Raw genomic sequence first — 18,908 nt, 5'->3', positions numbered from 1 at the left:
TCACATTCCTGATCCCAAACAGTAAACGGCGTAAGCGTAAAAACCTGCCAAAGTGCAAATTCGATTTTTTTTGTCACATCAAATCCAGAAAAATTGTAATAAAAAGCGATCAAAAGGTCGCATATGCACAATCAAGGTACCAATAGAAAGAACACATCATGGTGCAAAAAATGACACCTCACACAGCCCCATAGACCAAAGGATAAAAGCGCTATAAGCCTGGGAATAGAGCGATTTTAAGGAACATATATTTGTTAAAAATGGTTTGAATTTTTTTTCCAAGCCATTAAATAAAATAAAAGTTATAAGTGTTACATATTGTCGTAACGACTTCAGGAACATATATATATATATATATATATATAACAAGAGAGTTTTACCCCAGGGCGAACGGCGTAAAAATAAATACCCCCCAAATAAAAAAAATGCGTTTTTTTTTTTTCAATTTCACCACACATTTTTTTTCTGGTTTTGCAGTGTACTTTATGAAAAAATACAGCCGGTCATTGCAAAGTACAATTAGTGTCGCAAAAAATAAGGGCTCATGTGGGTTTCTAGGTGAAAAAAATTCAACTGCTATGGCCTTTTAAGCACAAGGAGGAAAAAATGAAAAACGCAAAAATCTAAATTGGTCCAGTATTTACAGGGTTAAGCCCAGTAATGGGTGCCTAGAAAGCTGGATGCAGTCCTGGGAAACTTCTTCCAGGACTGCACCCAGCTTTTCCAGGCACCCGGAGCAGTGTACAAAAGCAGCAGCCTGAAAGCCAAAGGCCGAGCGTAACAAATCACTTCATTTCTTTACTACTTTAGATTCGATTCATCTCTAAATGTAATGTTGTATTGAAACATGAAGAAAAAGGGGAAACGTTATAAAAATAAAAAATATATAAAAAATGGAGTTAAAAAGCAGACACAGGTACACAGACACAAAAGCTTACAATGCAGTAAAACAGACTTAAAAGAATGGTTGCAATACAAAGTTTTAATACACCTCAAGAGATGACATGCTTCATTCATTTCAGTAGTTACATATAAAGAATGAATGGTTGAATGTGGATGATAGTCAATGGATACACAAGTGAAGTGGACTTCAAAACGAACGTTTACTACATTAAGATAGATGGATAGATACTTACTTGAAAGCTTTGTAAATAGGTCTGAACCAGCACACATAGGAGCAGGGAGTGAAAAGGATGAGCCATAGAAACGCCAGGCCGAAATTGATGGCTCCACCTCCTCCAATCATCCACGCTAAGCAGCCAATCAGATTCACCGCCAGTGTGATACTGTTCACTGCATGCACACATGGGGTCAGGCAGAGGCACACATGTGCAGTAAGGAGAAGAGAGCCAAAGATCAGAGTGAGGTTGAAGAAAGCCAAGATAAAGGAGTTGGGATCCACATAGCTTTACCAATCACCTATCCATGCTGGAATATTATCTTAATCTCAGTTAATAACACCCAGATACATTCAGCTATGTAGAAGATGATAATGTTGATTCATATAATATGCTACTAATAGAACATGTGTTGTAAATCATCGAAATAAATATAAATATTTTGTGATATGTATGTGAGAGTAACCAAGATCACACAATAGAAGAGCGCTGTGCAGTACTGTGGGGCACTGTAGCATACAGCAGGGAATGTGCCGAGACCTTTCTATTACAGTCTAATGGTCCTTTTACACGGAGCACTAATTCACCCAATCGAACGATTAACGATTTCGTAGTAACAATGTGTTTTTTTATAACAATCAGGATTTAGGGAGAACTATATATCGTTTGAAAAAACTATAAGATCACTTAAGCCCAACTCACACATAGAGTAAATCAGATCTGCGAATTTTCAGTGAACGACCAACAATCATTTGAGAACATGTTAAAAGACCAAAATGAATGATTTCTCACTCATCGCTTGATCGTTGGCTGTGTTTACACAAGCCGATTATCGCTCAAATGCAATCGTTATTGCGAAAATTTGAATGATAATCGCTCCGTGTAAAAGGACCATAACTTACAATGGTAAGATTTGCTTAAATGAGCCCTAGTGCTTTATGTTAAAAGGGAAAGCTCTATATCTTGCCAGTAGCAACCAGCAACTACTTCTTTAAGTCTTCCTTAACCCCTTCCCGCACAAGGACGTAACGTCCTCGCGGGGGTGAGGGAGTTCAGAGCAGGGCCACGCGGCAACCCCGCTCTGAACCGCCGCAGTCCCGGGTGCGGCATGTAGCCTGGGCCGCGGCTATTAGCGGGCACAGTCCGACCGCCGTGCCTGCTAATTAACCCTTAGGGGACACAGCCAGTTTTCATTTTTGCGTTTGCCTAAAATGTGCCGGGAAAGCATAAAAAAATTATGTGTGGTGAAATTGAAAAAATTATTTTTATTTTATTTTTATTTGGGGGGGGGGGGGGGGGGGGGGGGGGGGGTTTTTTACTCCGTTCGCCCTAGGGTAAAACTGACTTGTTATATATGTTCCTTAAGTTGTTACGATTACAACGATATATAACATGTATAACTTTTATTTGATTTGATGGCTTGTAAAAAAATTAAAACCTTTTAAAGAAAATATATGTTCCTTAAAATCGCTCTATTCCCATGCTTATAGCGCTTTTATCCTTTGGTCTATGGGTCTGTGTGAGGTGTCATTTTTTGCGCCATCGGTACCTTGATTGCGCATATACGACGTTTTGATCGCTTTTTATTACAATTATTCTGGATTTGATGCGACCAAAAATGCGCAATTTTGCACTTTGGGATTTTTTTGGCGCTTACGCCATTTACCGTGTGAGATCAGGAATTAACGCCATTTACCGTGTGAGATCAGGAATGTGATTAATTAACAGTTCAGGCAATTATGCACGCGGCGATACCAAACATGTTTGTTTATTTATTTATTTTTATTTATAAAATGGGGAAAGGGGGGTGATTCAGACTTTTATTAGGGGAGGGTATTTTGTGTTATTAAAAATACATTTTTCCTTTACTTTACACATATACTAGAAGCACCCCTGGGGGACTTCTAGTATATGCACTCTGATCTCTCATAGAGATCCATGCAGTATAGTTATACTGCATGAATCCATGAGATCGGTGTTCTATTGCTTTTGGCTGCTGCAGCCAAAAGCAATAGAATGCCAAGCCGGGATCAGCGCCATTACGGCGCAGACCCCGGCCCGGGATGGATGCGGGGATCGCCCCCCCCCCCGCAATCGCAAAGCGGGGGGCGATCCTCCCACTAGACCACTAGGGATGGAGATGAGCAAGTATTTAGAAGCAGCTGTCAACTTTGACAGCTGCTTCTAAGTACTTAATTAGCGGGCACGGCGATCGGACCGTGCCCGCTAATAGCCGCAATCCCGGGCTACATGCGGCACCCGGGATCGCGCCAGTTCAGAGGGGGGTCGCCACGCAACCCCCCTCTGAACTCCCATAGCGGCACGAGGACGTTCAGTAACGTCCTGGTGCAGCTATGGGTTAAGTATTGAGATGCAGCTGTCAAAGTTGACAGCTGCCTCTGAATACTGTATTGCAGCCGATCCCTGGTGTCTAGTGGGGAGATCGCTCCCCCGTGACATTGTCAAGGAGGAGCGATCTCAGTGTCTCGCTTTTGTTAATAAAAAGCCCCCTCCCCTAATAAAAGTTTGAATCACCCCCCTTTTCCAATTTTATTAATAAATAAACAAACGTTTGTTATTGCCACGTGTGTAATCACCCGAACAATTAAATTATTTAATTCCTGATTGCTAATGGTAAACGGCGTAAGCGCAAAAAAATTCCAAAGAGCAAAATTGTGCATTTTTGGTCGCATCAAATCCAGAAAAATTGTAATAAAAAGCGATCAAAAAGTCGCATATGCGCAATCAAGGTATCGATAGAAAGAACACATCATGGTGCAAAAAATGACACCTGACACAGCCCCATAGACCAAAGGATAAAAGCGCTATAAGCCTGGGAATACAGTGATTTTAAGGAACATATATTTGTTAACAATGGTTTGAATTTTTTACAAGCCGTCAAATAAAATATAAGTTATACACGTTACATATTGTTGTAACTTCTTGAGGAACATATATAACATGTCAGTCAGTTTTTCCATAGGACACACGGCGTAAAAACGAAGCCCCCCAAAGAAAAATAATTGCCCTTTTTTCTTTTTTTTTTATTTCACCGCGCATATAATTTTTTTCTGGTTTCACAGCATATTTTATGCAAAAATTAAGCCTGCCATTGCAAAGTACAATTAGTGACACAAACAATAAGGGCTCATGTGGGTCTGTAGGTGTAAAAATGCAACTGCTGTGGCCTTTTAAGCACAAGGACGGGAAAAAAAAGCGCAAAAATGAAAATTAGCCCGGTCCAGAAGGGGTTAATGACTCTTTCCCTGTCTTCCTGAAGCCTACCTATTCATATACGTTTCCATTCGTTTAGTAAAACAAAGTTGTTAGTTTAGCAGGTTGGCCATGTACACAGAAAAAAAATAATAAACCTGCTTTCCTACTTAAAGGGTCATGGTTCACTTGGTTAAAAAAAAAAAAATATATATATATATATATATATATATATATATATATATATATATATATATATATATTTACACACCATTACATTTCTTCAAGGAAACTTGAAGCTTCCATACGTTAACTCCCCAGGAGACCGATAATGTTAGGGCTAGAACTGCTTTACATGTTGAGAAAAATCTTGCGATTTCTCACTGGCTAAACTGCATACAAGGCCACAAATAGGCCCAAACCAATAGACTATTCATGAGAAGTTTTAGATAACTATATGCTTGGGTCAGCCAAGTAAAGGACTCTTCCCCCACATTTAAAGAGGCAACTGCTACTGGGTAGCAGCAGCTGTATTGAATGACAGTGACACTGTAAAGTGATAGAATAGAGAAGAAATCACGCGATACCTTTTGGAGGCTAACTGAGTATATACACACTAGGAAGAGATCATCAAAGGATTTTAGAGACTTTAAAAATAACAAAATGCAATATACACAGGGTCTGCTATTTACGACAGGTCCATAAACTAAAGCTCGTGAGGCATGACAAGAGAATGGTAAGCTCTTGTTGCTATCTGATTGTTGTCAGATTAATGGCCTGATAGCAATTAATGGTCTTCATAGCCAGAACAGGTCACACATAGGCCGACATGAAGCTGGCATGGATATTGAGACCATGTTGCAAAGTTTTAAATTTGAGCATTAGTTTATATTCCCATTCCCTTCTTTCTCTTTGTGTCTTAAAATGTCCCATTAAGACCGTAACCCGCAGGTCTTCTACTGTGTGTCCCTCTCCGGAGAAATGGCAGAACTGGAAGGAGCATACCTATCCACATGCACCATCAAACCTATGACTTACCTCCGATACATTGACGATATCCTGATTATCTGGACTGCAGGTGAGGAGGCCTTGCTTAAATTTCATGAAGACTTCAACAACTTTCACCCCACCATAAACCTTAAACTAAGCCATTCCCGTAGTGAAATAAACTTTTTGGACACAACTATATGCATTAAAGACCACCGGATACTTACATCAATATACCGCGAACCAACAGACAGAACTGCTTACCTGAGAAGTGACAGCTTCCATCCTAAACATACAAAACTATCTATTATATACATCCAGGCTATTCGGTACAACCGTTTCTGCTCAGAAAAAGCAGACCTGGACCAGCACCTCCTTAATCTTAGGACTGAATTCCTCCAATTGGGCTACAAACCAAACATGACAGACAAACCGATCAGCCAAGCAGCAGCCATCAACAGGGACACTCTCCTCACACACAAGGAGGCCCAAAATGAAACACGAGTGCCCCTAGTTGTCACCTACAATCCACAGCTGGAGATCCTAATAAAGATTTCTAGGGAACTCCAATCTGTGCTACACAAGGATAGCAGACTAAAAGAAATATTCCCAGTCCCCCCACTGCTTTCATTTCGCCAACCACCAAACCTGCGACAAATCATTGTCCGCAGTGCTCTGAAGGCCCCAACGGATAATGGCCCCTCACCCTGCCTACAAAACCGGTGCAAGACCTGCACACATATCCATATCTCTGACAGTGTACCAGTCCCACAGTCACAGGAGGTACACAGAATCAAGGGAACATTTTCTTGCAGATCTTCCAATGTGGTGTATCTGATCATGTGTGTGTGATGTCCCACTACAGGCCTCTATGTGGGGGAAACAGGGCAGAGACTTTGTCAACATATGAACTCACACCGATTTACTATTAACAACGGCCGGACAGATCTCCCTGTGGCTGCACATTTCTCCGTAGAGGGACATACAGTAAATGACCTGCGGGTTACGGTCTTAATGGGACATTTTAAGAAACAAAGAGAAAGAAGGGAATGGGAATATAAACTAATGCTCAAATTTGAAACTTTGCAACATGGTCTCAATATCCATGCCAGCTTCATGTCGGCCTATGTGGGACCTGTTCTGGCTATAAAGACCATTAATTACTATTAGGCCATTAATCTGACAACAATCAGATAGCAACAAGAGCTTACCATCCTCTTGTCACGAGCTTTAGTTTATGGACCTGTTGTAAATAGCCGACCCTGTGTATGTTGCATTTTGTTATTTTTAAAGTTTCTAAAATCCTTTGATGATCTCTGTCTAGTGTGTATAGAAGTCTGTGGTTTTTTCAGTTTTGTATAACATCATGTCTGACGAAGAGAGCTAGACTCTCGAAAGCTTACACTCAAATATACTCAGTTAGCCTCAAAAAGGTATCGCCTGATTTCTTCTCCATTCTACTGATTTCTATGGCTAACACGGTACAACAATACTCTACTTGCAACTGTAAAGTGATGTCAGAAGTTTTCATCAGTCAGCGTCTGGGTGCTGAGGGCATGCAATAAATCCTGTGCAGGTGAACCATATAAGATACCTGGCTCACTCAAATTTGATTTCCACTAGTCATACGCACTTAACATGCGGTGTGAATACGAGCCAATATGGATAACAGTTGTATCATAATAAAGTTAGATAGTAAAGAAGACCAAGTCACTGTTTGCTGTCTTCTTTTTTCTTTTATTTTCATTCATTGATATGTCCATAATAAGGCTGAGGAGGCTTTAGAGGTATGCATACACGGAGCTGGCGTGGGTCCCATCTGTCGCGCAGTTTCGAGGGCGTATCTCTCTTACTCGTGTGTTGATGGGATGTATGCCTTACCTTCTTACTCCTGAGAAGCCCGTCCTTCATTCATGACATCATATGTAAAACTCATGTAAGTATTCAGACAAGCATTTTTGCATAATTAATTATAATTACATTTAAATGTACCGGACCTTAGTGTAAAAGGAGATGAAAAGATCTCATAATTAACCCTTACTGTTTACAGAAAAGATTTAAAACTAAAAATTTTGTTTAACCCTTTGGGTTCCATGCTCTCTAGGGCTTTTATCCAATAGCATTCTCTCTGTAATAACCTTTTTCTGACGCTGGTTTGTGTGCCTCTGTTGTCGCCTTCTAATATATGTCATTTCAACTTATGTACCTGATGTCCTCTTTCTCTGAAGTGCCTCGCTACTGTAGTTTCTCCATGTAACGATTCCTCTACAATTATGTGTTCCCTTCTAAGGTATTTTCTTATTAGCGCTTTGTGTTCATTTACTCTTATCCTAACTTGTCTGCTTGTTTGCTCCACGTAAACTTTCCCACAGGGGCACTTTAAAAGGTATACCACATTGCTAGTACCGCATGTGTGGTATCCCCTTAGTGGGATGTCGCATTGTATCCCCTTTAATGATGGATGCACAGTTCTGACAATTCAAACAAGGATGTGTAACATTTTTTCTTGCTCTGAAAAATCTGTGTCTACTGAAAGTTCTCATCTTAATATCCCCCCTAATTATTCTATTCGCAATGCTTTTATCCTTCTGTAAGGCAAAAATCAGTTTCTCCTGAAATAATCTCCCAAACTTGGGGTCTCTTTGTAAGAGGCCCCAATATTTGGTTAGTGTGTTTTATGAGATTAGTTTGATGGTCATACTTCGTGACAAAGATTATCTTGCTTTGTGATTTATCAGTTTCCTATCGTCTTTGTTGTATACCTTCTTTCCTGATTATTTCTATTTGTGTTTTATCATACCCTTGTTGTATGAACTTCTGTGTCATGCATGTTTTACATGTCTCTTTGTCTATGTTATCAGTAACAATTCTATCCACTCTTTCCAGTTGACTTAACTATACTCCTAAATACATGTGGTGGATGAAAACTCGTTCAATGTAAGTAGTTATTTTTGTCAGTACTCCGTGTATAATGTAGTAGTCAGATGTCCCTCTTGTAAGTGTAATTCTACATCTAAGTAGTGTATTGTGTGCGGATGGTATTCCACAGTGAATTTAATTGTATCATGTTTGGCATTAAAGGGGTAGTGCGGCGCTAAGAAATTATTCACAGAATAACACACATTACAAAGTTATACAACTTTGTAATGTATGTTATGTCTATGAATCGCTCCCTTCCAGTGTCCCACCACCCCCACCCGTGTACCCGGAAGTGTGGTGCATTATACATACCTGATCCGTGTCGCGCATGTCCGCCATCTTGCGCGACACGTATCAGGTATGTATAATGCACCACACTTCCAGGTACACGTGCGGGGGTGGTGGAACACAGGAAGGGGGTGATTCACAGACATAACATACATTACAAAGTTGTATAACTTTGTAATGTGTGTTATTCTGTGAATAATTTCTTAGCGCCGCACTATCCCTTTAAGTTGCTTGACGAATGCCAACAAGCTTTCCTCTGTATCGTTCCACACCATGAACACTTCGTCCACGTAACGATACCACGTAAACGACGTGTCCATGTGCGGAACAACATGCTGTCTCATACATCTCCATAAAAATGTTAGCGACATTTGGTGCCACCAAGCCCATTGAGTAATTTTTTGACAGTGTAATGTCCAATAGTCCCATGATAAACCTAATCATAGAATTGGTAAGTTTTGGACCCTGTGTCAGCATTTCTTGTATATATCTCATGCCTTCTGCATGAGGTATATTTGAGTATAAGGACTGTACGTCCATAGTATACAAATATGTTGCATTGGACATCGATATTTGTTTCACTTTGTTGAGAAAGTCCTGTGTGTCTCTCAGACATCTAGGGAATGTCTTTTTTATTTCTTGAAGGAAGCGGACCACATATAATCGGGGGTTGTAATAATGGTTGTAATAATGATCCTATTAGGGACGATTGGTCGTCCTGGCGGCTGTTGATGGCATTTTTGGATCTTTGATCTGCTGTTTTTTCACTTATGAGATCCATAGTGACTGCCTCTTGTATAAATTCCTCAATTTCCTTCTGAAATATCATAGTGGGGTCCCCATTAAATTTTTTGTATACTGTATCATCGCCCAACTGTTTAGGGGTTCAGCTATATAATCCTTCTTATTCATTATGACGGTGGCCCCACCCTTGTCCGCCTTCTGATGACAAGGGTGGGGTCATCCTCCAATTGTTTTAATGCCTCTTGTTCACACCTTGTGAGGTTACGTGTGCGGTTTTTCACTGTGTCCCATTTTTTGTCTATATCCACCATCACGGACTGCATGAAAACATTTAGTGTCTGATTATCCACTGTTGGGTCAAATGTTCTTTTGTTCCGCATCTTAAATGGGATCCTGTCAATAAAAAAAAAGATACCTTTCTGGTCTTTCCATTTGGCATCAAATTTTTTATTTTAAAGGACAACTCCGGCGAAATTTTTTTTTGGCTTATTTAACACACATTACAAAGTTATATAACTTTGTAATGTGGTTAAATACCCGGTCTGGCCCACTTCCCCCACTTTCCGACCCCCGACCCCGGAAGTTAAAGAATGTATACATTACCTATTACGGTCGTCACGGTCCTCTTCTCTGGTGTCGGGTGACGTCAGAGCTGGGGGGCGGTCCGGGTCTTCTTCCTCTTTGGCGTCTTCATTGAGAGTGAATGGGAGAGAAAAGGCTGCTGGTGCACATGCGCACCAGCAGCCTTTTCATTGGCTGGAGCGCATCACATGGCTTCCAGCTTGCTCAGCCCTGATTGGCTGAGCTTGCTGGAAGCCATGTGATGCGCTCCAGCCAATGAAAAGGCTGCCGGTGCGCAAGCGCACTGGCAGCCTTTTCTCTCTCATGGACCCGGAAGCAAGAGACATCGCTGGACGGCGGAGGCAGGCGACGGTGAGGCGGACGGCGGGCGAATGGAGTGGCGATCGTCACCGGAGGGATGGTGAGTATGGTGTCTGTGTTTTGTTTTTTTTCGGGGGGGGGGGGGTCCCGCCGGAGTTGTCCTTTAAGTCTGAGGGACCTGCAGAACTTATAGAAGTCTACCTCAAAGTCAAATTTAGACAGCTCATACGTTGGCACAAATCTCAGCCCTTTGTTAAGGACTGAGATTTGTGCGTCAGTAAGCTGTTTATCTGAAATATTCACCACCAATTTATTTAATGTTATTTCTTGCTGTCCTTTTTGTTTGTGCGGTTTCTTCCTGGTTTATGCTGGAATCCGAACTTACTCCTTCTCCTTTTTCTGCACTTTTGAATTTGCCTTTCCCTATATTTTTGGGCTGTCCTAAAAAATCTTTAGATGAAGCATTTTCTTTGTTTTTTCTTCATCCGTAGATGTATATTCAGATGTAGATGTTTCTCCTTGCTGGTTCACCCGAATTTGTCTCATGTTGTGTCTTTCCTCCGCCCAGGTGTATAAGCGGTTAAACAAGTAATCACGGTTATCCCGCTCAAATTTTTGTAATTTGTTTTGTAAGGTAATCGCCTTAAGTTTTTCCATATTGGCTGCTAGTTCTGTATGCAACTTCTCGCATTCCTCTTGGGTGGTGTTCACACAGATTTTTTCTTCTATCTGCGTTATTTCTGCTCTAGTTTTTTGTAGGGATATTTGTATGTTTTACAGTCAGTAGCAGTAGATCTAATGAATGCCTATTATTCATCGCTTACCAGGTTTGATGGTATACTGGATCATCATGTAGGAGGATGGGTGTTAGAGGGCTCCTTAGTCCTCTTGGTATCCTCTGCAATTTCAGGTATTCCGTCAGAGTTGCGTTTTTCATAGTTTTTGGCATAGTTAAACTGACATTGACCTTTTAATTCTCCCAGCGTCAGTCCTGCTGATGTTGCTTGGGTTAATATTTCAGTCCTTTCATTCTCCGTGAATGCAACATGCGACAATCCCACTAAGGGGTATGAGATCCCACTAAGGGGATACCACACATGCGGTTCTACTAATGTGGTATACCTCTTAAAAAGTGCCCCTGCGGGAAAGTTTACGTGGGGCAAACAAGCAGACAAGTTAGGATAAGAATGAACAAACACAAAGCGCTAATAAGAAAATACCTTAGAAGGGAACACATAATTGTAGAGGAATCGTCACATGGAGAAACTACAGTAGCGAGGCACTTCAGAGAAAGAGGACATCAGGTACACGAGTTGAAATGGCATATATTAGAAGAAGTAGACAACAGAGGCACACAAACCAGCGTCAGAAAAAGGTTATTACAGAGAAAATGCTATTGGATAAGAGCCCTAGAGAGCATGGAACCCAAATGGTTAAACGAAATTTGCCGTTTTAAATCTTTTCTGTGAACAGTAAGGGTTAATTATGAGATCTTTTCATCTCCTTTTACACTAAGGTCCGGTACATTTAAATTTATATACATATATATATTTATATATATTAGTTAACTAAATAATGTATGTTGCCTAACACAATGTTAATTATGCAAAAATGCATGTCTGAATATATACATGAGTTTTACATATGATGTCATGAATGAAGGCCGGGCTTCACAGGAGTAAAAAGGTGAGGCATACATCCCGTCAGCACGCATGAGTAAGAGATACGCCCTCAAAACGTTGCGCGACAGATGGAACCCACGCCAGCTCCGCGTATGCATACCTCTAAAGCCTCCTCAGCCTTATTATGGACATATCAATGAATGAAAAGAAAAGAAAAACAAAGACAGCAAACAGTGGCTTGGTCTCCTGCTTTACTATCTAACTTTATTAGGATACAACTGTTATCCATATTAGCTCTTATTCACACCGCATGTTGGGCGCTGAGGGCCCCACTGATCGCTAGATAGCCGAGCACTTCCTAGTCTAAGGCACTCTGCAGGGGAAGTTCTTACACTTACTACAGAACCCACTTCCAGCAGCAGACAGACAATAGGAGATAACTGATGAGCTGCGCAGTTCTCCTTGCTTGTTCTACCAATCATTGAGAGTCCCAGCACCTGACCAATGAAAACTTTCGACATATCAATTTTAAAGAAGCAGTTCAGTTTTTTTTTTTCAAGCCCCCCGGGTAGCCGCTGTCAAGTATACTTACAGAAGATGATCGGTGTCCCGTAGGTCAGTTCCCGTCCCGCGGTGCCGTTCAAATCACTTCCGCCGGCTGCTGCGAGTCCTCTTCTCTGACCAGTGATTATACACCGGAAGTCACTCGCTTCCATGCATTCGCTATGGAAGCGCGTGACTTCCGGCGTTTTAATTACAAGGCCGAGAAAAGGAGTTGCGCGCCCGATTTGAACGGCACCGCGGGACGGGACCGGAGCTACGCCGCGGGACACCGATCATCTTCTGTAAGTATACTTGACAGCGGCTACCCGGGGGGCCGAAAAAAAAAAAAAAAAAAACCTGAACTGCTTCTTTAAATACAGTGAAACTTTAATTAAAAAAAAAAAAATACTGAAGTGAACCCACTACGTGGGAGGTGGTTTTAGCCACTACAAGGAAACAACTATTTCATCAGTATTCCATCGTACTAAAGTCTAAGTAGTTAATGAGTGAGCAAGAGTATTCTTGTGAATTTAGCAAATTTGAAAAAAGTGTTATCTCCTCAAGATTTCTACATAATTGATTCATAGCTTAAAGGGGTACTCAGACACTGATAAAAAAAAAAAAAAATCATAAACATAGTTTTCCCATTTACCATCCCTCCTGAGTCTGTCTCTGTTTGAATTTCCCACTGTTTGCAGGCCTCTGAAGCTCTAGTTTGTGGCTTCATTTTTTCTTCCTGGTTTGGGCTTTCCCATGATGCACTTTGTCTCCTGTGATGTCTGACTCTGTAAAACTGTTAGATGGTGTACATCTTTCTCAGCCAATCAAAGCTGAGCAACCTGAGTCATCTGACAAAGAGGCTGGCCTACCAGGGCTTAGACCCGCCTCCCTCTTGATGATGTCATTGTCACAAAATGGCTGCCACAGAGCAACCTGGGGTCAACAGTTATTAGGTAAGGATGAGTTTACTTCACTTCCTGGTGGGGGATTGAGGGGAGAAATGATAGGTAAGAGGGGCAGACAGGTGATTGAAGCATATTACAAAGTTGTATAACTTTGTACTGTGTTTCAATTACTGAACAAAAGCTTTTCGCTGGAGTACCCCTTTAAAAGTGTAACTGTCATTTATTTATTTTTTGAAGAAATCAATAGTGCAAGCAATTTTAAGAAACTCTGTAAGGATGCGTTCACACGTACACTATCTGCAGCAAATTTGATGGCCCAGATTTGATTTGCTTTGAATCTGCAGCAGACCCTGTACATGTGAACGCACCCTTATAGGTTTTATTAGGCAAAAAAAAAATCCTTTTTCTGTACTCAGAAGGCAGTTTTCCAACCTCCCCCCCCCCCCTCACTTATCTGTGCATTATCAGACAAAGTCATCTTCATTACAGAGGAGCAAAGTTAAGACGGATTTGCTGAGTCCATTATACATGAAGCTGAACAGTTTGGAGACTGTCTGGGCACATAAAACGGAGGATTCAGAGGTGAGAAAGGTCAGTGCTAGTCTGGGATCTTGGTGAGAGAACACTGCAGGATGTAGTGTTTTGCCGAGCTGCCTTTTCTCCTCTCTATGCTTACTCACCCCCTCGACCCTTACTCTCTCCATAGAGCATAATGGACACAGAAATCCTGCTTCTTCTGAAGTGAGGGAGGAAAATTGCTTTTTGAGTACATAAGGAAACTTTTTTGCTTAATAAAACCAATTACAGAGTTTCTTTAAATCTCTTGTACTATAGATATTTATTGATTACTGAAAAATGACATTTAAATGACCGTTACACTTTAAGGGGAATCTGTCACTAGGCTTATGGTGCCTTAAATCAGGGCCACATAAACTAGTGACAAATGCTGAACAGATGGGTGTATAAAAAGTAAAGTAGTCATGTGACCAGTTGCTACGGGCAAATTCTCCACTGCTGCTTTGCACAGGCTGTTATAATTCCCTTCCAGGAAGCTTAAAGCGACTCTGTACCCACAATCTGCCCCCCCCCAAAACCACTTGTACCTTCAGATAGCTGCTTTTAATCCAAGATATGTCCTGGGGTCCGTTCGGCAGGGGATGCAGTTATTGTCATAAAAACAACTTTTAATACGGCAGCGCTGTGTCTAATGGCCGGGGCTTACATTTGTATATGCATTAGGCTGGCACACCCTCTCTGTCCTTCCTCCCCACCCTCCTCATCATTAGGAATGCTCTAGGCAGATTGCTTCTTATTCCCTACCTGTGTGTATAATGAACATGGGCTGGAACGTTAATACACCTGTGCAAAGCTCAGACAGCAGTAAATGTTCCTGGATCATTCCTAATGATGAGGAGGGTGGGGAGGAAGGATGGAGAGGTGGTGCCAGCCTAATGCATATACAAATGTAAGCCCCGGCCGTTAGACACAGCGTTGTAGGATTAAAAGTTGTTTTTAGGACAATAACTGCATCACCTGCCGAACGGACCCCAGGACAGGTCTTGGATTAAAAGCAGCTATCTGAAGGTACAAGTGGTTTGGGGGGGACAGAGTGGCTTTAAATGGGTATTGTCCACAATATGAACTGTGTGATCATCTTAATTACACTCCCATGCATGTTCACATAATAAAGAATGTAGCATATCATCAAGTTTAAAAAGATACCATTCAGCACTTGACTATCCCAACAGACTGTACGTTGATAAACATATCACTGATCTGTAAAGAAGGTTATTTACCAAAAGTTACATTGTTTTAAAAGGAAATCCTGTACAATTATCCTACCAGGAGCATATCTGCCTGTGTCATGGGTCCCATTTCCTTAGCAACGTTTTTTGAAAGCATGTAAAGACTGTGATTAATAGGTGTAATGACTTTAGCACCATACTCACACATCCACAGATAATAGAGACGCTTGGTTGTGGTACGATGCTGGTCAGGAATATCAGTCTCAAAATCTTGATAGAAGCAGGGCTTGAGTGGTATGAACCGAGGCAGTGGTGGGAAGTTATTCTGTCTATCTGCATAAACATCAGATCAAAGAGGGAACATTTAAATGCCTATTACCAGGTATGTTTATATCTCCACCCATATATTAACCCATTATACCAAATATTACAGTCATAAGGTTAAAGTATCACTGTCAGAGTGACATGTCACAAGTATTGATTGATCGGGGTCTAAGTGTTCAGACCCTGACCAATCGCTCTGTCAGAGAAGGGAGACAGCCTCAGACTTTCATTACAAGTGTGACTCATCACATGACAGAAACATCGCCAAGTGCAGATCAGCGATTGTGAGATCAAGTCCATGCTCGATCTCACAATCAGTGCGAGTCTGAACACATGACCCGGACCAAATGAAGATTTTTTTTTTTTTTATAACAGTAAAACTTCAAAACACATGTCCTTTCACAGAAAGGTGAACACAGGTCATCTTGTGACAATGGCATCTGTAAAGGGACGTGATATCTTGGGCAGCAAGTGAACAGTCAGAATTTGATAGGGTATTTGGCATGCAGATAATCTGGTCGAAGTCTATCCTGATGAACTTAGAGGATTATAATTTAAAAGTATTAGGACCCAATGAAACTTTTACTTATTTGGGTATAAATGTTTCACAAAATATAAGCAAATTTGCGGAATTAAATGGCGTAAGAAGAGTGACGTATGGATGAGGCTTCCGCTATCCATGTCTGATATAATTTCGTTAGTAATGATGGTTTTGCAACCCCAAATATTATATGTGTTAAAGGCGACTCCTCTGTGGGTGGGGAATAAATGGTTTAAGGACATAGAAATTGTAATTAATCGCTTGATCTGGGGGGAGGGAAGGCCCCGTATCAGGTATAAAGCACTTGTACCCTAGAGTTTGACTTGTGGTGCTGTCTAGAAATGGCTGCCGCTGATATGGGCAACGACTCAGGCTTCACATATATTAAGATGTGGCGAAAAGCATGGAAGTTATACAAAGAATACAGAAATATTACTCGAGGGACCAAATATACATCATTATGGGGAAACCCCGAGTTAGATGAAGTAAATAAAATGCTAGATAAAAAATTTTGGATTAAGAGGGGTATCACTAAGCTATGTCAAGTTGTGGAGCAAGGGAAATTAAAAAGTTTAGAAGTAATGAGTAGGGAAAATATTATAGAGGGTAAGTATTTTTTTCATAATTATCAGCTACTGCATGCATTAGGACACTTACAAGATAAGAATTTTTTACAGATTCAGACACATTATTTAATAGAGGCACTTAGTAATTGCACGGGTAATAAAGCAGGGGGTCTGGGAAAGCTATACTGTAGTATTCTGCACTTTAATAGCAAGGAAATATATAGGAGAAGTCACGATAGATGGAGTAAAGAAGTGGGGGATTTAACAGAAGTAGTGTGGTCACAGATACATAATAATGTCACATTATCCTCTCTTAATCCAAATTATAGACTTATCTAGTTTAGAATAGTTTGCTATCTATTATACGCCCAGTGTATTGTGTAAGATGGGTTATCGGGAACACTCTAAATGCCAACGATGTAAGATTGAGAAGGCTACTATTTCGCACATGCTATGGAATTGCCCAAGAATCCAGGGATTCTGGAGTGCTATAATTCAATGTATGAAGACTTAAACAGGAAATATTATTTCCTTTAACCCATTGACGATAATACTGGGGCAGGTGGACGGTTCTAATAAGGACCGTCTGATTACATTGCGTTTACTGACCATAGCTAAAGTGCTGATCATGAGATCATGGATCAGGGAGGAACCGCCGACCTTTAAAGAATGGGAGGTCTTGACCGATAAAATTATGAAATATGAGAAAATATATTTTGGCTCAACAAACCATTATAACACTTTTGCCATAATATGGGGTAAATGATGATCCGCATTATCCTGATCAGTATATACGAGTAATAAATGAATGCGATATATTTAACTCTTGTCTTCTTTCCTTTTTTTTTTTTTTTGTGTACCCCACTGTGGTGCTCGGCTGAGCTTGGGTGGGTGGAGTAGCTGTCTGGTATGTTATGATGATGTTTATTGTCGTCTGTGTATTTTTATTTAGATGTATTCTTGTTGAGATGTGTCATGTCATTATATAGAGCTGTAATGCTTTTTTGTCTATGTATATATGAAAAAAATAAAAGATATGGAATTTAAAAAAAAAAAAAAAATCTCAGTAACTCTGATAAGTGAAAAGTCATGATGGCCGAACCTTTGGGTGACAGTGTTTCCAAAAAAAAATAAATCAGCTTTTGTGGGCTGTTTCCAGTATGCACTGGTTAGTGAATTAGTACTACAAAAAGCAGTTCAAGAAGAGCTGGTGAACTGGCAACCAGGTCATAGCTGCATCATTGATGCAAGGGTAGCCCGTCTGCTCCACACCCACAAATATATATAAATATAAAATATAAGCAAATTCACGGAATTAAATGGCATAAGAAGAGTGAAGTATGGATGAGGCTTCCGCTATCCATGCCTGATAGAATTTCGTTAGTAATGATGGTTTTGCAACCCCAAATATTATATGTGTTAAAGGCGACTTCTCTGTGGGTGGGGAATAAATGGTTTAAGGACATAGAAATTGTAATTAATCACTTGATCTGGGGGGAAAAGAAGGCCCCGTAACAGGTATAAAGCACTTGTACCCTAGAGTTTTACTTGTGGTGCTGTCTAGAAATGGCTGCCGCTGATATGGGCAACGACTCAGGCTTCACATATATTAAAGGAGAAGTCCGGCCAAAATTAATTTTTGATATGTTGTTACTTATGAAAAGTTATACAAATTTCTAATGTACATTAATTATGGGAAATGCACATATAGAGCTATTTCCCTTAATTTAGTAGATCAGGAAGTGTTAGAAATATCTCTGAAGAAGTGACGTCACGACCCAGGGTGTAATTCCTATGGAGTGTCCAGCAGGGGGCGCTCTCTATATAGAAGTCTATGGGACTTTATTGTTTCTATGGGTTTCTATGTAATGTAATGTAATGTAATGTAATGTAGTGTATAGTGCTTTATTGAATGAATACATCTATGGAATACTTTGGGGAGCAAGTGTCCTTGCTCCCCAAAGTATTGCATAAATGTATTCATTCAATACACAGTAAGCCCGCCGATCCGCCGCATTTCCGCCGATCCGCCGCATTCCCGCCGATCCGGACCATATACATTGAACTACAGCTCCCATCATCTGCTTCTAGTATGAACAGGTGATGGGAGCTGTAGTTGGGTAAGGGATATGACATGCCGCCGGGCGCAGGGGGGAGCCGCTCAGTACACAGGAGCGCTCCCCCCTCCTCCTCCTCCTTCCGTGATAACTTCCGCCTATACCAATGCTGAGTCCCTGCCTGGCCGCCGCTCTCCGCTCACATATACCGGCTCCCGGCATCAGCGCGGACACCAGGATGCATCGGGAGCCGGTATGTATGGGGGGGGGAGAGCGGAGAGCGGCGGCCAGGCAGGGACTCAGCATTGGTATAGGCGGAAGTTATCACGGAAGGAGGAGGAGGAGGGGGGAGCGCTCCTGTGTACTGAGCGGCTCCCCCCTGCGCCCGGCGGCATGTGATATCCCTTACCCAACTACAGCTCCCATCACCTGTTCATACTAGAAGCAGATGATG

The 18,908-nt window shown here is 41.2% G+C and overlaps 1 protein-coding gene across 2 annotated transcripts in view; it reads right to left on the bottom strand.

The window, feature by feature from the left end:
• Positions 1–18,908, bottom strand: part of SCAMP5 (secretory carrier membrane protein 5) — a 56,113-nt gene that overhangs the window by 13,650 nt on the left and 23,555 nt on the right. For both annotated transcript variants that reach the window (XM_069956479.1, XM_069956478.1), the window contains exons 3-4: positions 15,171–15,299; positions 1,137–1,293 (exon numbers count right to left, since the gene is read on the bottom strand). In XM_069956479.1, the coding sequence (XP_069812580.1) occupies positions 1,137–1,293; positions 15,171–15,299 (286 nt within the window). The remainder of the gene's footprint in view (positions 1–1,136; positions 1,294–15,170; positions 15,300–18,908) is intronic.

This window comes from Dendropsophus ebraccatus, chromosome 1 (genome assembly GCF_027789765.1).
Source record: "Dendropsophus ebraccatus isolate aDenEbr1 chromosome 1, aDenEbr1.pat, whole genome shotgun sequence".
Taxonomy (NCBI): domain Eukaryota; kingdom Metazoa; phylum Chordata; class Amphibia; order Anura; family Hylidae; genus Dendropsophus; species Dendropsophus ebraccatus.
The sequence above is the reverse complement of the archived record's forward strand: the minus strand, read 5'-3'. Positions and strand labels throughout refer to the sequence as shown.